Source organism: Beta vulgaris, chromosome 8 (genome assembly GCF_026745355.1).
Source record: "Beta vulgaris subsp. vulgaris cultivar EL10 chromosome 8, EL10.2, whole genome shotgun sequence".
NCBI classification, from domain to species: Eukaryota; Viridiplantae; Streptophyta; class Magnoliopsida; order Caryophyllales; family Amaranthaceae; genus Beta; species Beta vulgaris.
In genome coordinates, this window is record NC_079209.1 from 38,218,420 (window position 1) to 38,239,751 (window position 21,332).

The 21,332-nt window shown below is 35.7% G+C and overlaps 1 protein-coding gene across 1 annotated transcript; it reads right to left on the reverse strand.

Moving 5' to 3' along the window:
• Positions 1-1,559: 1,559 nt before the first annotated feature.
• On the reverse strand, positions 1,560-6,628 carry LOC104901417 (leucine-rich repeat extensin-like protein 3). The gene is made up of 2 exons (XM_010688990.4): positions 6,334-6,628; positions 1,560-3,155 (listed from the first exon to the last, which is right to left on the reverse strand). Exon 2 carries the CDS (start codon positions 3,105-3,107, stop codon positions 1,818-1,820), a length of 1,290 nt encoding a protein of 429 aa, XP_010687292.1. The 5' UTR covers positions 3,108-3,155; positions 6,334-6,628; the 3' UTR covers positions 1,560-1,817.
• Positions 6,629-21,332: the final 14,704 nt, after the last annotated feature.

Here is a 21,332-nt window from a genome sequence, read left to right on the forward strand (position 1 = left end):
AACATTCCAAAATATATTCTCAATCAACTCAAAAACCTTCCTCAATCGACTCAAAAACCTTGAATATCAACAAATAATTCAAAGTTCAAGAACAATTAGCGCATATTGAATATCATATTTGACAAAGAATTTGAAAATGAAAAGTTACTATGTACGAAACCATACACAATTTACAAAATACAGAGTAATGCATTGAATAACTAAAATATAAACAATGTTTATATCTCAAAAAGAAAAAAAAATCTCATGTTCAACTACAAATACTTAAGAAAAAAAAAAAACACAACAGGGTTGGAACATCACAACTTTTACGATTTGTGGGTACGTTATATATCTTCAATGAAGTATGTAATTTGTTTATATTGGTATACAATACATGCTTCCCTACTAAATTTAGAAAAACAGTAGTGTGCTAGATAAACATAACTACATAAGTAATAAAAAATTCAAAAGAATGAGCCTTTAAAAGACAATGCGAAATCACAATTAAAAAGTCGCACTTTTGATTATAAAATAATCGTCAATACAAAAAAATGTACATAATTAATTCAAAGAGAAAGACACCTAAAATTTTACAAAAAATATTATGTCAGTGCAATTTCGGGCAAAATAATACAAATCAATGCAAATTTTAAAATCGAAAGTAAAAGTATCATTCTTAGAAGCACACTTAAAGTGGGTGAAATCATACGTGTCTATGATAATGATTTAATTGAAATTATAATCACCCAACAAATTTTGTGTTATTTTATGACTGAATAACATCACTAACAATGTTATCAGGATCGGAATCCTACTTTGGATCGTAAGAGTTGATAGGATCGAATCGGTGGGATCGGATCGTAGGATCGTACGATCGTACAATTCCCTAAAATAGAGTTAATTGTGTTAGAATATGGTGAGAAACTCATGTTAAAAATTTATAGAAATTAATAATGACTTATTTCACTAACAAATGATGATAATTTGTCAATAGTATAAGATTGAAGTAACATGCAACCAAAATCTAACAAAATAAATATAATATGTGAAATTACTTTAGGATTTTGTTACGATAGGATCGGATCGTAGAGTCGTAGGATCGTATTAAGATCGTACCATGTGATTTTTTGTGGTTGGGTAGGATCGAGAGATCCTACAAAATTAATATCCTACTTAGGATCAGGATCGTTGAGATCCTTTTGGATCTTAGAATCGTAGGATCGTAAGATCCGGATCTGAATTTTAATAACGATGATCACTAAGTCAAAAATATCACCGCACACACAACGTGCATATAAGACTAGTAATACACATTGATGAGGGGTCGTACCAAACAAAAAAGAAGAATTGATAATTGATTTCGTTTATTGTATACGAAATATCACCTTTTTAGAATTTTTAGTAATTTTTAATTAGAGATATCAATGATTAGAAATATACTTTTAAAATCGTGTAGAATAAAAAAAAGTCTTAACATTATATATTTAATGGATAGATTAATTATTTTAGCAATTAAAATCTAGTTATTTTCATAAGAAAACAAACCAAAAGTTAATTAAAAATTATACTTCGCTAACTTCACCACTCAAACTCCGAGCAAAGATATATTTCTCTAGTTTAGGATGATCATAACTTCATCAGTTAACCTTTCATGTTACATTTTATTATGTACTCCATCTGTCTCCATTTGCTTGCTCCATCAACCTTTCAACAGTCTACAACTGATGTTATAGTGATACCACATATACAAAGAGACAGCCACTTATTTACTTAATTAAACTCATGGTCCGATCCTCAGAAAATTACAATGAAAATGAGGATGAGAGGATGCATGATTAGGGTGGTACTGGTACAAGACTAACAAGAGGAGGTGAAAAAAGCTGGTCTGGTTCACTAGGAGCCATCCAAAACGGCGGAAAATCGTCATCGTGTGATGAGGACGGTGGAGAAAGCCATGGATCAAAGAATGGTCGAGGCATATCGAAATCATCATGACTACCACCACTAGGAGGTGTTAGCCATGGCCATGTTATTGGAGGTAGATCAATACCACCGAACGGCGGCGATGTACTACTGTCTGTAGGAGGTGCTTCCCATGGCCATGAATATGATACTGGTGGGGGGTTAGTATCTCCCAATGGTGGCGTATTATCAATAATGCCTCCAGACGGAGGTGCTTCCCATGGAAATGGTGGCCATGGTAACCATGTTACTGGTGGTTGGATAAAGCCTCCGAGAAGTGGCGATGGTGGCGGAGTTTGGAGTGGTGTCCATGGAGGGAATACGAAGACTATCGGAGAAGATGGGACTGAAGACGGTGGCAATGGCGGAGAAGTAGCTGGTGGTGTTGATGGTGGAAGCTCAAATACTGGTGGTGGAGACGAAGGGGGTGGATAAGGGAACACTGATGGTGGGAATGGTGGAAATACAAACACTGGTGGCGGTGATGAGACTAACGGTGGAGGTGGTGAAAGTTCGAGTGGCGGAGGGGTGAGAACCAGCGGCGGTGGTGGGATAGGTAATGGTGGTGGAGATAATGGCAGTGGCGATAATGGTGGAGGTAAGAGTGGGACCGGTGGTGGTAGTGGTGGAGATGGTGGAGGTGAGAGTGGGACCGGTGGTGGTAGTGGTGGAGATGGTGGCGGTAAGAGGGGGGGCGGTAGTGGTATTGGTATTGGTGATGGTGGAGGTATTACTGGTGGCGGTGGCGGCAATAATAGTGGTGGTGGTGGGAAGAGAAGTTGAGCGGGAGGCGTTGGAGGAGGCAAGATGAAAGGGGGAGGAGGTGGTGAAAACGGTGGTGAAAGTGGTGGTGATAGGGGTGGTGATGTTGTTAGGAGAAAAGGGTTATTAGGGGAAGGGGAAGTAAGAAAAGGCCATTGCCCACAAATACCAAACAAGTAGTCATATAAAGGGTCACAATTGAGGCCTCTTCTTGAACTACCTCGACTTTTTCCTCTTCCACTTCTTTTCCTCCGAATATTGCTTCTTTTTTTCTTCTCAGTTTCTAGTTCTTTTTTGCTTTCTTTAGATGATTTTTGCTCTGGAATAGTTCTCGCTTCTGTGATTGCTTGGGCAATTAACAGCAACATTAGCATGATTGTTATTACTATGTTTGCTTTCATCTCTTCGAATTTTGGAGTAACTTTAAGTTTTACTGATGATGCAGTTAGCTGTAAAACAAAAAAAAAAAAACATTCATGAAGTTTATTGGTGATGAGACTAACTTGTTTAAAAAATTTCCCTATTTATATCTTTAACTAAAAATTAAGAATAACAGAAATTGTCATTTCCAAAATATATATCAAGATAAGAGATACCCACACTACTATACATTGAAATCACCACTAATACTTTTTTGGTTAATGTTTTGTAAAGCTCTAATACTTAATTTTAACTATAGTGATAAATGTCCATCTCGAATAACTAGTCCTGGTACATTTAGAATGCGTTTTCTTCACCTTAATAACCCTAAACTGAACTGAATTTAACTAAATTAAACTGAAGTGGATTTATTGGACTTGATTAGAGTTGATTGAACTTATTAAACCTAATTGAAACTTATTAGACCTGATTAGAACTTATTATATCTTATTGGACCTGACTGGAAGTTATTTGACCTTATTTAACAAAAACTTGATGAATAACAACATAAATATTACCTCTAACATAAATACTATCCCTCAAAATTTATTATAGCATAATAATCATTAAAATTTATCCTTAAGAAAATAGTAATTATTATTTATCTCTTATGATTAATATTTTAACAAAAAAAAAATACTATTTTATATGCTTGCCTCTACACAACTTTCATCACTCTATATCTCAAAGTGTTGCATTGATTTCATAAAGCACTAATAGAAAATCAATTAATAACATTTATATCTTTCATTGTTATTAGTAATAACGAAAACATGTTATCTCTAGTTATTTAAAGACGAAATGTAAAGTATTATAATTATGATGATTATTATTGTTAACCTTATCTGACCATGATTATAATATTTTTTAATAATAACATAATATGCAAATAGTAATATAACTAATAAAATAATAGATAATAATGCAAATGTAATACTATATAAATATAACAGTACTTTAATTAATTTTTTTTAATAATAACATAATCAGCTAATAGTAATATGAATAATAAAATAATAGACAAAATATTATATATATGATACTATATAATAATCATAGTGGTACTTTAATAAAAGTTTTAATTTTAACTTATTGATCATTGACTATTTGCACTTTATTGAAACTTACTTGACCTGATTGAAACTTATTGCACCTGATTGAAACTTATTGGACCTTATTGAAACTTATTGCCTTGATTGGACCTGATTGAAACATATATGAACTGAACTAATGGGACCTGAAACTTAATTTATTAAGGTGAAAAGAATGCACCCTTAGTGAGAAGAAGAGGCGACGACACTTTGATAAAAGGACATCAAATCTAAGATACTTGCAAGAGTACCTAAAAATATGTGTTTTCAAGCACAATATTTCACATATTTGTCACATACTCCATCCGTTTCCTAAAGTTCTTTCCTCTTTCTGTTTAAGTACGTTTCCAAAAGATCTTCCCTCTTTTACTTTATTCCTTATTTGGAATTTTTTTCACCTTTTTACCCTCTCATGTCCTTTTCATATTGTCCGCCATTACATTATTAATTCAATTTTACTCCCGTTCTCTCTCCTACTTTAATCCCTTTTTATTTGTTTATTTATCTTAACCCATTTCTCTCTCCTACTTTACCCACCCCACACCCCACACATATGGATCCTCCTTGGTATCTGTAGAAACAGTAACAAGGAAGATCTTTAGGAAACAATGGAGTATTATGCATTTATGGTCAAATGAACGATACACAAGATGTGTAAATAGCAAATATGCAAAACTATACTTCCTCTATTTCTTTTTACTTGCAACAGATTGACTTTCACGCTTGCCAATGTATAATTTAAACCATCAATAAGTTTACTTACCGATAAATAAAAATTATAAAAAGTATATATTCGGAAAATATACTTTCAGACGAATCTAACAAGATCCCACATGCATATGTTTTTTCTTAACTATAAATCACCAAACATAAACTAAGTAGAGTTAGTGAATAGTAGTGTAAAAGTCAAACCGTTGCAAGTAAAAAGAAACGGAGGAAGTATATAAAAGGAAGTATAGGTACTTCTGGGATCCTTTAAAAAAAAAATTACTTCTGGGAGTACAATGTACAATAAAGGCGTTGTAAAGGACATAGTTTTCCACATTATCTATATGGTCATATAAAACTGGTTTGCAAGGTGTTGATAATGGAGGGATGATAAATGTTTAACCGTTAGATATTTGCTAAACATCTAATAATTATGTGGCAGCATACAAGTGGGTGTACAACGCATGCTCTTATTTGCGAAAAAATATTACTTTTGCAATTTTGAAACTTGTATATCTCAAAAAATGTGTGTTAAAAAAATAAAAATAATACTAATATTCATATATTTATATTCTCTACAATAGACATTCATTTTGATATAATTTCATCACATTTTTATTTTACCCTTCTCTAACTATTATTTAGATTGGTAGAAAAATCAACACAAACATTATTTGTTTTTACACAAATAATATATGCTATGTATACAAATACTATTTGTTATACGCACAAAAAGTATATGTTTATCATGAAGTTCACATATTCTTATTCTCTACAATAAACACTATCTGATTATATACAAACACTATATGTTGTTTGTGTGCACAATATATAGTATCTGTGTATAAACAAATAGTATTTTATACAAATAGTGTTTGTATTTTTTTTTTACATATCTAAATAATAGTTAGAGAAGGGTAAAATAAAAATATGATGAAATTATATTAAAATGGGTGTTTATTTGTAGAGAACAAAAATATATGAATATTGGTATTTTTTTTAATTTTTTTTAAATATAATTTTTGAAATATACAAGTTTCAACATTGCCAAAATAATATTGTTTGGACAAATAAGAGCATTACATGTGTGCTGCCACCAACTTCCCTTACATTACAATACACCATTTACCCTTAATAATTTACTGAAAAAACGGAAATACTAACAGTTAGATGTTTATTATGACTCGTTGACATAATCTGGTAATATCGAACTGATGACATTGACCCACCTGTACGTTGTTGAACCCATATATCAAGAAAAAGTCATCTAGTAATCTTTTACATCTTGTAGTCAACTTATGTAAGCTGTTTAAACGTTCATCCAGATTGTTTTTCTTTTTAATGAATCAAAACCCATAAAATAAATTAAACGACAATATCAATCAAAAAAAGGAAGAAAAATGAGTACCTGAGGTTGTTCCTGATCTACTATTCTCAAGTAACAAGTTTCTTATTAGTTGAACAATTGATTTGGGACATGCATTGTATTTGTATAGTAAGACAAAAGAGTCAATTGTGGAGAAGAGTTACACCAACATGCATGCAGCAAAGTTTTAGGACGAATTGATGAAGGATTTGAGAATTGAGAGTTAAGCACTTGATGGAAGAAGTGCCTAGAGAGGAAGGACGGAGAAAGTTGAAAAAGCATATGGGCAATAAAGATGGTCCAAGTTAATTATTTAGATGGGTTCAGTGCTTCAGTATGAAGTTAATGTTGTACAAGTCTTGAAGTGTTCTGCATGTCGCCCAAATAAACCTTCCAGAATGTGTTGTTGAGTTGAGCACCTTTTAAACTGTGGCTCTTAAATGGCAGCCTTTGTTTCGTCATTCGTGTGCCTTTGAGCCGAGCAAACGTGCTTTAAACACGATACTCGAGTACTTGAACATGAGTTAGAGCAGGGCACAAGCCGGGTTGTCTTGGCCCATGAGCCGAGCAAACGGGCTTTGAACTGATTAAAGAAAAACTTGCCGTGTGGAGTTGTAAACATTTCAAAAAATTCCAAGTAGAGCTCGCTGGTAATTGGTATAGTCGACACGTCCCTATATATATATATACTACACCCGTTTCAAATTAATTGCAACACTTTTCAAATTGCGGATTCTGAGGCAATTTTTTTTAATATACAATTAGATGGGAATGGGATGTAATTAGACTAACTAATAATATTTCAATCACCACCCTATTGCCGCCAGCCGCCACCATCCTGCCACCGCCACCACTAGAACCACCCAAACCACCTCGCCAACACCACCGCCACAACCACCCTGCCAACACCACCATTATCACAACCATCCCACCACCACCATTAGAACCACCACCACACCTACCCCGCCAACACCACCACCACAACCACCACGCCAACATCACTACCAACACCACCACCATAACCATCCCGCCACCACCATCAGAACCACCACCACAACCACCACGCCAACAACACTACCACCACCACTGCCACAACCATCCCGCCACAACCATCCCGCCACCACCATCTGAACCACCACCACAACCACCTCGTCACCACCATCTTGTTCCATGTCACGAAAATTCACAAAAATTCACCAAAATCTCCATCATCTTCTATGTGAGCAAATTAACAAAAAAAAAACAGATCTAATCTAACAAATTATAGAAAGATCTAACCAAATTATAGATCTAACCAAAACAAATCAAAGACAAAGGAAGAAGAAGGAGATCGAAGGAGAGAGAAAGAAGGAGAACAAAGGACATAGAAAGGAGGAGAAGGGTCGCGTTCGTCTTCGCATCGTGGTTGTAATACTCCGTATCTTTGGAGTTAATTCCTTAGAATTAAGAAAATATAAAGAAGATAATAAAAAGGTATTTTAGTATTTTTTACATAGAATAATAATAGCATAATAATAATATGGTTCGGTTTAGTTAATTTCGGAATTTTAAAAGACTAAAGCGAGTTTATTTAGACCTAGTTATGCCACACTATAAATAGGGAGAATAAAATAAAAAATCAGAAAAAAATACAAACCCTAAGTTTCTCTCCCTCTCCCTCAGTCGTCATTCATCCTCTCTCTCTCTCTCTCTCAAATTCTCTCTCCTCTCCCTCGCAGTTCTCTATCTCCTTCTCTCTCGTCACCTCCTTCATCGCCCTCAACGAGGTTGTGTGCGGCTGGTGCGAGAAGGTTGTGCGTGGGTCTCGAGTCGGTGCGAGCGAGGGTGCAGGCTGTGCGAGACGAGCGACGGGTGGTGCGAGTGTGTGTGCGGAGTGACGAGTGTGCGAGTCGAGTGTTGTGCGGTTTGTGCGAGAAGGCCCGAAGGTTTGTGCAAGCCTTCGACGAGGTTTGGCTGTGAGGTGTGCGTCGTCGCCGGAAGTTGGTCGTCGGAATTCGGTTGCCGGCGAAATTCAGTGGTATAAAACCTAATATGTATATAATATTATATTAGTTTAATATTATATTATGTTTTTATAATTAAGTTAAGTTGTAATTAATTAGTTTGTAATTCGAGTTAATTAGTAACTAATTAAGCTGTATAATTAGTTTAAATTATTAATCTGGTTTAAGTTGTGAATCTGGTTTTAGGATTGTAATTAAGTAAGATGGGAAGTAGAGAAGTTATATTATTGTTATTAGTTGGAAGTATAATCTTCTTATGCGAACCTGACTTTTGGACATAAGACTTGGTTGAACATATAAGACTGGATTGGACATAAGACCTGATTGGACATAAGACTTGGTTGGACATAAGACTAGGTTATACGTATAACTTGATTGGATTTGGTAAAGGTAGTGGACCATTACACGAACTAAAACCAGTTTGCTCACTAACATTGACTCCTAAAAGACGCTAAGCTCATTAGAATAGAAAAGAATAGGAAGTTCATGAACAATGAGTTTAGCTATCGTTTCTATTTCGAGTTACTAAGTCGTTATAGTTAGTTACGTATTAGTTGATAATATTATCAAGGACGTAGCACTAAGCTATTTACTTAATCGTTTAGGTCCCGATTTCATAAGCGACACGTTTAGTTAATACATCGAAAATTCTCCGTTACAAGGTACGTACGAGTACCAGTTTAATCCCAAGTACTAGTATCATGATTAGGTTGCAATTTATTCTATTTGGAACCTAGAAGCATGATAGGGAACGTTTGATTGTTGAGATTGTTTGGTAATATGTTTATGATTTGAAGTCGATATGTTGCATTGGAATGCGTAATTCTATCGTATTATGAACATGAGCATTGTATTCATATTAATCTAATCCATAGTGTAATAAGAGTGTTACAAGAGAAATAATTTGAGTACTATAACTAAGAGAACATGTACATGATTCTATGTTATGAAATGAATGGACAATATTATAGGTGAATTATGGCAATAACTTGTAGTTGGACTCCCTACAAGTGATGAACAATGGGGGGAGTGTGGGACTTGTTCTACACTCCTATGCAGGCCTACTGTGACGACAGTAGTGTCCTCATAATTTTGATAACTCAAGTAGGCGGAAGGTTCTGTACAATCTTGGGGGTATGCATACTAAGGTGATGGGTGTGAGATGGAAGGAAACCGTATTTGCATTTCATCAAATAGACCAAGTTGTCTATTAAGGATTAAGTAGCCCGTATGATTCTAGTAAGATGACGGTGCCCGTTCGATGCCAACTAAATAAAGAGTAAAGGATGTAACGTAGTGTAGTATCATGCTTAGGATGGTTCATTATTACGTTGTTTATGTTTATATGCATTCAATGGTTCATTATGTACTCCGCATAGCTGATTGTGTGTTATTATGTGTTTGTTGACCTGTGATGAACCGTTGATACTACAATGGAGAGCATATTAGGTGTACTGGTGCTGCTGCATGATATCGAGCATACGGGGGATAGTCATTAGCATTTGAACTTTAAAGCATTTTGATTTAAGTACTATTGGATTTTTTAGGACTTACATATGTGGTTTGTGGTTTGAATAAAAGGGGTCGTTGATGATTCCCGAGTTGTAGTTACATTTTTATTTCCGCTGCATTTCAGTGTTCGAGACAATGTTTTGAGTTAACGTTCTTTCTTATTATGCCTTGCGTTTCATCGCGGCGGTAACACTCCCAAAGTCGATGCGACGTTGTCGTTGACTTGTATGGATTTTGGGGGTGTTACAGTGGTGGTTCGTCTTCGCAGCTATGGTGGTTCGTTTTTGCAGCGTGGTGTTTCGGCTTGGTGGTTGTGGTAGTCGATTTGCAGCGTGGGGAAGGAGAGATTGCGTGAGGGAGGAGCTCGACTTCATAGAGATGGTCCGACAATGGTGTCGAGGTTATGAGGGGAGAGAGAGGGGGCGCGAGGGAGGAGAGAGAGAGTGGAGGTAGTGGGGAATGGGTTGGGTTTTTGTGGTGGGGTAGCGGTGGTGGCGGTGAAGGAATGATTGTGGTGGAAGATCAAGGAGTAGTTAGGGGAAAGATCAATTAGTTTAATTATTTTAGATTAGAGTATGTAATCAATGTTTATTTTATAAAGTAATGGTATTTGAGTATTTTCACCCTCCTAAACTTACTAAAAAAAGGAAAGAAAAAAAAGTGTTGCCAATAATTTGGAACATCCCAATATAGAAAGTGTTGCAAATAATTTAAACTGGAGGAAGTACATTCTCTGTTTAATTTTGATGAGAAACTTTTGACTAATGTATATAGCAAAATTAAGTATTTAAAATGTCGTTTTATCTTAATGTATATATACAAAACATGAACTTTTTATAATTAAGCTGATAAATAATTAAAGATATTAAAGGCCCATTTGGTTAGAAATATTTTGGGCTTGGAAATGGATTGAGGTAACACACTCCCTTATTTATGTTTGGTTGGGATGTCCATTTTTTTCACTCCCTTACTAGCCCAATGTTGATTCCCGCATCTTGAAACCCTCTTCCCACCAGAGTAAACAAATCACATTACTTGATTCCCCCATCTTCGAACCCTTCACCCCCTTTCTCTCTCATGCGAAATATTTTTTGTGTGAAACAAATCTGTTCGAAATATTTCAAAGCTGATGTGAAATCTTCAAATGATCTACTGTGAAGTTCTTCAAATATGTTGCGAAAATGATATTTACGCAAGAACAACCAATCATCTTTTTTTCATAGGTAATTTTCGAGTGATTTTACGGTATTTTTTGTGCGATTTTCACTATATTATTGATGCTTTCATTCTTTATTTTTGTCGAATTCTCCTCCAATCAAAGGGATTGCGAAGATTTTCCTTATTATTTCAACAAAATTAAGCTTAGGTATCCATTTCTACATTCTTCTTAAAACTAGGTTTTTTTTTTGCCTATACTTGTCCTGATGCTGTTGTTGTTGATTTTTGTCATAAGTTCAAAGTTCGCTAATTTACTAGGTAAAGTTATTTTCACGAGTGATTGTTTTATTTATGCACGCCACATGTTCGATGAAATGTTTAGCTGAGTTCAATCATCTTCTTATGTTATTGTCCATGGACCATATGTGATTATATTCAGAGATGTTTTTTAGCTATATTGTGATGATCAAATTTCAGCCTTACTAACGTATTGCAATTGTACTGCACTCACATTTTTCATAAGTTCAGAGTTCACTAATATACTGGGTAAAGTAGCTTTCACGAGTCAAAGTTTTATTCATGCACACCACATGTTCGATAAATGTTTAGCTGTGTTCAATCATCTTCTTATGTTATTGTCCATGGACCATATATGATTATATTCTGAGATGTTTGTAGCTATATTGTAATGCTCAAATTTCATCTTTGCTAATGTATTACAATTGTCGTTCTGCTCTAATTTTTTGTTTCTGTTGCTATAATTGTTCTGCTGCTGTTGTTATATTTATTCTGCTACTGTTGTTATAATTGTTCTGCTGCTGTTATTATAATTTTTTTATGGATGTTTATGTTTGATTTATGTTTATATTTATGTTTATGTTCATGGATGTTTATGTTAAAATTGCTGATGTTTATGTTTTGTTGGTATTCTTCTATTTATGTTTCCATTATTGTTGTTATAATCGTTCAACTCTAGTCCTACTAGAAATTGGGTTGAAGCATTAGTTAGTGAACATACTTGATTTAGTTTGTTATGTGATATATAATTTATGGATGTTTACTTATGTGTTGTTGTTGGTGGGTGCAATGATAATTCTAGGAGGTTTGTTTCGTTTCAGAAATGGATCGTTATAACCAAATATCAAGGAGGAAGAGGAAATGTCAACAAATTCAGTTGGTAGTGTCATTAATTTGTGTTGTATATGATGTATTTTATGTGGTACATGATGAGCATAGCAACTGTTAGGAGTCTTGATTTGACGGGAGGAAAAAGTCTATAAAAAAATGCGTATGGAGACTTTAAGAAGGCTAATTCGAGAAAGTGATGTATCTTGTAAAAATAAACTTCGAGTGACTAGACATACTTTTAACGTGCTTTGTGAAATGTTTAGAGATATAGGAGGACTTAGTGGGACTCAAAACATGTCACTTGAGGAGATAGTAGCTATGTTTATGTATACATTGGCTCACCATAAGAAAAATAGGTCTCTTGGACACTTTTTCATTAGAAGTGGAGAAACGATGAGTAGACAGTCTTGTCCTCAAGTTAGATGAGCACTTACTTACCAAGCCTACACCAATAGCCAAAGATTGTGAAGATTATAAATTGAAACCTTTCAAGGTATTTCACCTAAATCCTTTATGCCCATTGAATAGTATTGTAGAATTGTTTTGAGTTCAAATGATTCAAAGTTTATTACTTGTTTTGTATTCTTTAGCTACATTAAATGTCACCTATAATAACGTGAGGGTGCTGGCAAAAGATAGAGTAAGGTATTGAACAAGGAAAGGCACCATAGCCATTTAGGGGTTTGCACGCCTAATTTGGAGTTCATCTATCTGCTACATGGGTGGGAAGGTTCTGCACATGATTGTCGTGTGCTACAGAATGCTATTTCGAGGCGAAATGGGTTAAGGGTTCCTCTAGGTAACTTAACATATTGTTCTATATCTAAAAATTTTCTAAATATAAGAACACACTAGGGCTAGAAACGTGATTGAAAGGTGCTTTGGTTTGCTAAAAGGGAGGTGGTCTATATTGAGGAGTCCATCATTCTTTCCTATTTGGACTCAAGGCCGTATTGTCATGGCATGTTGTTTACTCCACAATCTCATTAGGAGAATTATGCCTACAGATGACATAGCTTACGATTCCGATGAAGAATCTGAAGACGGTGATTCGGATGATGATTCGGATGACGAAATGGAGTTCATTTCAACTCTTGAAACCTCGATGCCTGGACTAACTTTAGAAATACTCTCGCTCAAGATATGTTTAATAGTTGAATTCGGCAATGAACTTGGACATATTGATATTTTTATTTTTCAGTTATGTTGTTGAATATCTATGATCTTTTTTAATCTTCTAGGTACCTATGATATTTAAGTTGTAGCAACTATTGGATATAAATTAAGTTATTGATAACTTTTAGCAAATATAATTTCAATGCTTATTGTGATGCTATTTTTTCTATTTTTTACTAGTTGGTGTTGTATTGTATCTGTGCTTTAGACATAGTGCCCTTTATCTATTTTTTTACTAGCTACACCCTGCCAGATCATAGGATGCCTTACTATTTTTTACTAGTTGTTCTTGTATTGTATCTAATTTAGAATTCTCCTATTTAACAACATTGTTCGGCTGCTTTTGTTGAAATTGTTGTGCTGCTAGTTCTGCTAATTTGCATAACTATAATATATAATACTTCATAGGATGGAAGGGGATGCAACCAGTCAAGTAAGCCAAGAGGGAGGTAGCCGGTGAAGGGGAAAAACAAGCGTTATTGGACTCCAGAAGAGGATGAGGTGCTGATAAAGGCCTTGCACGAGTTGGCTACCGAACCCAAATGGAAGAGCGAAAATGGGTTTAAAAGCGGTTACATGAACAAGTTGGAGGAAATACTTCATTCTAAGATGCCTTCTTGTGGTTTGAGAGCGGAACCTCATATTGATTCAAGGCTAAAACATTGGTCAGAAAAATACAGTGATTTGGTTGAGATTTTAACCATTTGGATTTTCGCGGGATGATGAAAGAAAGATGCTCCAAACAAATAAAACTATTTTTGATACTTGGACTAAGGTAAATATCACCCTCTCACTTCCTGATATTTGCTCTTATATTGTTCCTTCTCCATCATAGTATGTTAGTATGTCATTATATATTTGGACAGTTTAAAAATATAGGTTCACAAAATCACGTACATTCTAAGCTAAGATGGGAGGTAGAAAAAGAAAATTAGACCTCACTCACCCTCTCTTCACTTTTCTGGCTCTTCAATTAGGGTTCAAAGTTTCTGCCAATTCATTGTAAAAAAATATTTCTGTATCTTTAAGCATCTAGTATAATTTAATTTGTGCATTTCTGAATTTCCAAGCAAGCATGATCATTTACTAGACATTTGATTATAGTAAAATAACAAGTATAATGGTCTTTTTTTTATTTTTTTTACCTTGGCTGCTTTAAATCAAGAACTTAATACGGTGATGGAGTCTAGGATTTGATTATAGTAAAATAACAAGAGGAGTGGTAAACGTATACTGAACAAAACCTAAAATAGATCAGAAGCTTAGGAGTTTGACAAGACATGATTTTGATCTTAACTTGTGTTTTCTAGCTCCAAAGTAACTTCCACTTCCTTAGACTGACTGAAAGCATCAGAAGGGATATTGATGCTGCTATAAGTGTGCCTTGATTTCTCGGTGAAGAAGGAGGAGGAGAAGAGCTTCGAAGCCTCGCCCAGCACAGCTCGGACGAGCGAAGAAACACGTCCAAACAAAGCAGCCCGGGCGGGCGTGTCTAGGGCCCTCCGCCCTGGCAGGCTCACAGTGGCTCGAGCGGGAGCATCGCTCCACCAACATTTTGCCTTCGAGGCAGAACCTTCTGCCAAAGCCTGCCTCGGGCGGACGGCTACAGAGCCGGGGCAGACTGTCTGGCCCGGGCGGGCAGCTTGCCCTGTTTTGCTTTTTCGCGATTTTAATCCGGATTTTTCCGGATTTTATGTTTTGGTATGTTTTGGTTTTAGGGTGATTTCGTAAACTTTAGGAAGTCATATATAAGGCATCGTAAAGTCATTTAGCCGGGGCAGACTCTCTCTCTCCTCTCTCTCTCTCTTCTTCTTCTCCATTGTAATTCCTCCATTAGAGAGGCTAAAGAAAAACTCCAAGGTTCTTCTCAATTGTCTCTCTTTATTGCTTACCTTTCTCATTTAAAGTTTACAATTTTGCATTTATTGTTGAACTTGAACTTAACTAGCAAACCTTAGGTCCTAGAAATTGCATTTATTGCTAACAATTGGTATCAGAGCTTAAGGTTTGGGTGGTTTCTAGTTGATTTCTTTGAAGAATATGTCAGCAATGAAGCTTGATATTGAGAAGTTTGATAGGTCCATCAATTTTGGACTATGGCAAGTGAAGATGAAGGCAATATTGATTCAAAATGGTGTTCACAAGGCTCTAGAGGGCAAGGTGAAGAAGCCTACTACTATGACCGAAGAGAAATGGGAAGAATTGGATTTGAAGGCCTTATCGGCTATACAACTTTGCCTCTCGAATGAAGTATTGAGGGAAGTTTCTAAGGAGGATTCGGCAGCGGGTCTATAATTGAAGTTGGAGTCTCTTTACATGGCAAAGAGTGTCACCAACCGACTTCTACTCAAGAGTAGATTGTATGACCTTCGACTTGAGGAAGGTAATTCTCTTAAGTCTCATTTAGATGAGTTTTATTCTATTGTAATGGATCTTCAAAATATTGATGTGACTTTAGATGATGAAGATTTGGCTATTTGGTTGTTGTGTTCATTACCACATCCATACAAGCATGTTAGGGAAACTATCTTATATGGTAGAGATGATTTGAGTATTGATGATGTTAGGGATGCTTTGAAACAAGGAAATTAATTGATAATCAATTGACATCTAAATCATCAAACTCTAGTGATGGCTTGTTTGATAAGGGTAGATCAAATGATGTTGCATCTACTTATCAAGGTGGTAATGGTGGTAAGAATAGGGGGCGTTCTAAGTCTAAGAAGCCCAATTCTAATAGACACAACACTTGTAATTATTGTCATCTAAAGGGACACGTTAAGTCCGAATGCTATAAGTTGAAGAACAAGCAATCGAGGCATAGTAAGCCCAGGAAAGGCCAGGAACCCATGAACTCCGTCGATGTAAGCTATGTAGAACCCTAACTGATTGACATGCTTTTTATATATTTTTTAAAATACTTTTTAATGATATTGTCGCGGTTTTTGTCAAGAACCGCAACAATATATTAAAATATTATTTTAATATATTGTTGCGGTTCTTGACAAAAACCGTAGCAATATGTCTAGTCAAATATCAACTTTTTTTTCAAAAATTTCCCTGTTGATACCATATTGTTGCGGTTTTAGGCCGAAACCGCAACAATATCATTATTTTATATTTTACTTTTTCCTTTTACGTGATATATTGCTGCGTACGGGTAAAATCGTAGCAATACCACCGCAACAATAAGCAATTATTCTACAAGTGTCCCCTCCCTGCACACCTGTCCCCAACCCCCTGCCCACCCCTACCCTCCCTTGCACAAACCCTCCTCCTCCATGTACAACCCTGCCCACCCCTCCCCTCCACACCCCTCCCTCACCTCTGCATAGATCCCCCCTCCCTGCATAGACCCTCCCCAACCCCTTGCCCATCCTTGCACGACCCCCCCCTCCTTGCACACCCCTCCCTAACCCCCTCCCCACCCCTCTTCTCCCCTACACAGACCCACCTCCCTGTACACGCCTCCCCCCTTGCCCCTTAGTGCGGCTCGTAATTTTTTTTTGTTTTCTTGAGCTCTATATATTAATACGTATATTCAGGTTAAGGTCATTACTAGGCTTGAGCATAGAGGATGAGAATGCTCTCATGGGAAAGGATTACGTGCAAAACCCACCTCGCCGTAAAGAAGTAAATGCACAAAGTTCAAGAGTTTCAAAAGCACCATAAATTGGTAGGAAATCATTGGCGACAAAAAAGATAAAAGGAAGGGGACCTGCAAAGTCACTAGGGAAACACACAACTATGACATTGATGGGTCAACCTTGTGGAGAGTGGCGTCATACGTATGGCATGCAAATTGGCCTTTGCATGCGAAAACTCTCCATTGTGCACTCATGGGAAGAAGTACCCGAGGGGTTGAAAAGTGGCTATGGGATGATACTATGGTAAGTTTCACGTACAATAACGTTTACTTTCTTAATTATTTAGTTAACTTTAAGTGTAATACTAATGATAGCGTATGAATTACAACAATTGCAAAAAGTAATTTGTGAAATGCATTTTGTTGTAGAATCTTTTCAATATTGAAGATGGTGAAGCTAAGAAGAATGTATTTCTATCCGCGATTGCCGAGAGATTCAGAGATTTCAAGGTTAAGTTAATGTCTGTGTGGATCACTAAGCAGAGGAAAGTAGTAGGTACAAAGAAGAAGAAAATCTAAAGCGGAGAAACGTCATCTGGTTCTCAGGCTTAAGTATTTCATCATTTGGGTGCTCATTCGTACAATAAGGCGAGAGAGAAGTGGATGTTCACCCAATATCCCCACAACGGGGTCGACAACGGCAACGGGGACTAACTCTACCACCATAGTTACACATGCTCGGCAACCAGATAGAGTCCTCGATTAGTGGTGTTCTATGCATAAGGTTGATGCAAAGGGAAAAAGAGTTTTGCCTGATCCCAGTACACAACAAATAGCCAACGCCATTGTAAGTACATAAAAAATGTTCTTTTACTTGTATTCTAAGTGATGTAACCACAATTTTTCGTAATGATAATATGAGGTAGAATGTAAATATTTACAATAATCATGTCTAGTACTTCAAATTATATTGAATTAATTTCGGGAACGTAAATGTCATTTTAGGCCTATTTTGGCCATTTCGCGTCCAATTCTTAGATTTTGTCATTTAACCCCAATTTCTATTTGAATATGAATATATAAGGTATAATATAAGTAGTGTGTAGATCTTTAACCTTGAATTTATTGTTGATTGAATTTCGGGAACGTAAATGTCATTTTAGGTCTATTTTGGCCATTTCGCGTTCAATTCTAGATTTTTAGTCAGTTAACCCCAATTGCTTTATGAATATGACTATATAAGGTATACTATAAGTATTCCGTAGATTTTTAACCTTCAATTTATGGTTGGTTGAATCTCAGAATCGTAAATGCATTTTAGGCCTATTTTAGCCATGTCGCGTTCAATTCTTAGATTTTGAGTCATTTAACCCCAATTTATTTTTGAATATGACTATATACGATATAATTTAAGTAGTTTGTATATTTTAACCTTCAATTTATTATTGGTTGAATATCGGGAACGTAAATGTCATTTTAGGCCTATTTTGGCCATTTCACGTCCAATTATTAGATGTTTAGTCATTTAACCCTAATTTCTTTTTTATTATGGTTATATAAGGTATAATATAACTTTTCCATTCACAATCATTTCTCTCTTACCCTTATGTAGATTGGCTTGAAGGAAAAAGAGGCAAACAGTGAGTTCACTCCTAAAGCACACATCGATGCCTTGCACGAAACATTAGGAGAGGACCACAGTGGATGCGTGAGGGGCGTAGGAGATGTCCGCCTCAGTTTGACAAAGGTAGATGATGATCAATATACTACAGTGACAAAATCAAGTGTAACTAGTGTGAATTTGGCGGCTTTAGATGTGGAGTCTATCAAGGTTGTAATTCGGGAGGAGCCCAGGGAGGAAATGACACATAACTTCAACGCCATATTGGAGCAAACGGTTTTACCCAATTTTGCATTAAAGAAGGGTAGTGTTATTATTCCACAGCCGACCGGTGATCCACATGCATTTGTTGATCAAATGATACCATTAATCGATCCACCTCCAGTACCCGAGTTGAAGGTAATCATTTAATCCCTTTACTTTATTAAACAACTCTTGTTCAAAAATGCATGGAATTGTTACTATAATAATGTTTTTTCGTAGACTAACTATTATTAATGGAGTATTTTGTCAACGAAGAGACCGCATGCGAACTATTAGCTCGAGGGGTGGTTTCGATAGTTTTATTCTGGTAGCCTATGGCCATGCACAACCCCTAGGGACCGAGTACGATTGTATAACTAGTTAGTGGACGATTCACTATGTGGTCACTCTCAATGAAATTGTGCCTGCTTTTGAAGAATTACTCTTCCACTATCGAAGCCAGAAGTTGATCTACCTTTATTGAGCCATGCAGTAGGCAGTTATGTTCTATGGCTGCATGCATTAGTGCGGTTTTCAGATGAGGTACAATGACTAACATACATATATATACGTCTTTTTTTTCTATTTCCTATGATAGTTAGTAACACTAGTGGAAAAATGAAGAAGGGCTGCGCTAAAAAAGGCATGTAGGGCTGCGCTTTTTGACAGCAGCCCTTTCAGTCGCAGCCCTTCACTTTTTAAGTAGGGCTGCGCTAGAAAAGCGCAGCCCTTAAGCTAGAAGGGCTGCGCTAGTTAGGAAAAAGCGCAGCCCTTCTAGCCCAGAAGGGCTGCGCTAGTTAGGAAAAAGCGCAGCCCTTCTGGGCTAGAAGGGCTGCGCTTTTTCCTAACTAGCGCAGCCCTTCCTACCAAAAAAAAAAATAAAAAAAAAAAATTTTTTTTTCGTCATTTTTTTACTCATAATCTCACATTTTCTGAAATTAAACAGAAGAGAAGAGAAACGAAACGAAAATACTAAACCCAAAACAATAAAAAGAATGAAAAAAAGGAACAAAAACTAATATACAAAGAGAAGTATACAATAAGTATACAAGAACATTAATCAAAACAAAGATGAAAAATATACAAGAATCATTAATAAATAAACAAAGAAAGTATACAAAACATTAATCAAATAAACAAAGAGAAGTATACAAGAATAACATTAATCAAAATAAATAAAGAGAAGTATACAAGAACTTAATCAAAACAAAGAGAAGTATACAAGAACATTAATCAAAATATATAAAAAAGAAATATACAAGAACATTATAGATCTGAAAATACAAGAACTACAACCTAATAATGTTTAAATACATAAAACAAAACCCAAATACATAATTTAAGGGAAAAAAAAAATTTCGGAAAAACTTAAAATGGGTATTTGGAGGCTTAAACGAACTCGTTGGCTCGTTCCACTTCCGAAAAGGTATCACAATAGGCAATCGGACTCCGTCGCCATGTTTAGTGCAAATCATTTCAAGGTTTTTGTCGCAAATGTTAATGGAGTTTTGAGAAGAAGAGGATGAGAGAGAAGAGAGATGAGAGAGAAGAGAGGAAAGGAATAATGAGGGACGTGAGAGAGGAGAGAGAATGAGGGATAATATATTTGACGAATCCCGCTCAATATTTCAAAGCCCGCGATTCCGAAATTTCAAATTTTTTCAGGAAGGGCTGCGCTTATTTAAAAAAGCGCAGCCCTACTAAGCAGAAGGGCTGCGCTTTTTAAAAAAGCGCAGCCCTTCACTTAGTAGGGCTGCGCTTTTTTAAAAGCGCAGCCCTTCTTACCTACAGAAGGGCTGCGCTTATTTTAAAAAGCGCAGCCCTACTAGTGAAGGGCTGCGCTTTTTTTAAAAAGCGCAGCCCTTCTGCTTAGTAGGGCTGCGCTTTTTTAAATAAGCTGTTGACCCTTGAGTTTTGAAGATGACCTAACCACAAAAGACATAGTATATTTTATTTATGTTATTGCAAGGTAATTCATGCTCGAGCTAAGAGATACTTGATTGAAGATTAAAGCGGAAATTAATCAAGATCGAAGTAAAGATGTTCGAGAAATGAAGAATCAAGCATGGAATGAAGATTAGAATACATTAGGGTATTTATTAATCTTCTTGTTAAGGTTGAGTAATAGCTTTATTAAGTTCGTGGTGAATTCTCAAAGGAACTTGGTTCTGTTCCCATGAAAGGAACAGACCTGGCACTATAGGAACAAGGCTTAGGAACAAGACTTAATAATTAGGGAACAAGACTTTAAAATTAATTTAGGAACTTCTAAGTAACTAATATTGTGCGCCTAAGGTATTTGTGTGCCCAATATAGTTGTTAGAGTTTTTAGGGATAATTTGACTAAGATCCATAATTTTAGGAAGTTAGTTTAAGTTTGTTAGGAAAAGATTTTAAATAGATTTTCTGATTTTAAAATATCTGATTTTCATATCTTATCTTTTTAAAATATATATTTTATCTTTTATATTTTATTTAAAAGATTCAGTTTTCGAAAAATATATTATTTCCGGTTTTTAAGAGTTTCGGATTTTTCGAAATAAAAAATTTGTTTTCCGGTTTTGTAAAAAGATTTCGAAAAAGATTTTTTCCTAAAAATTAGCTAAAGGATTTT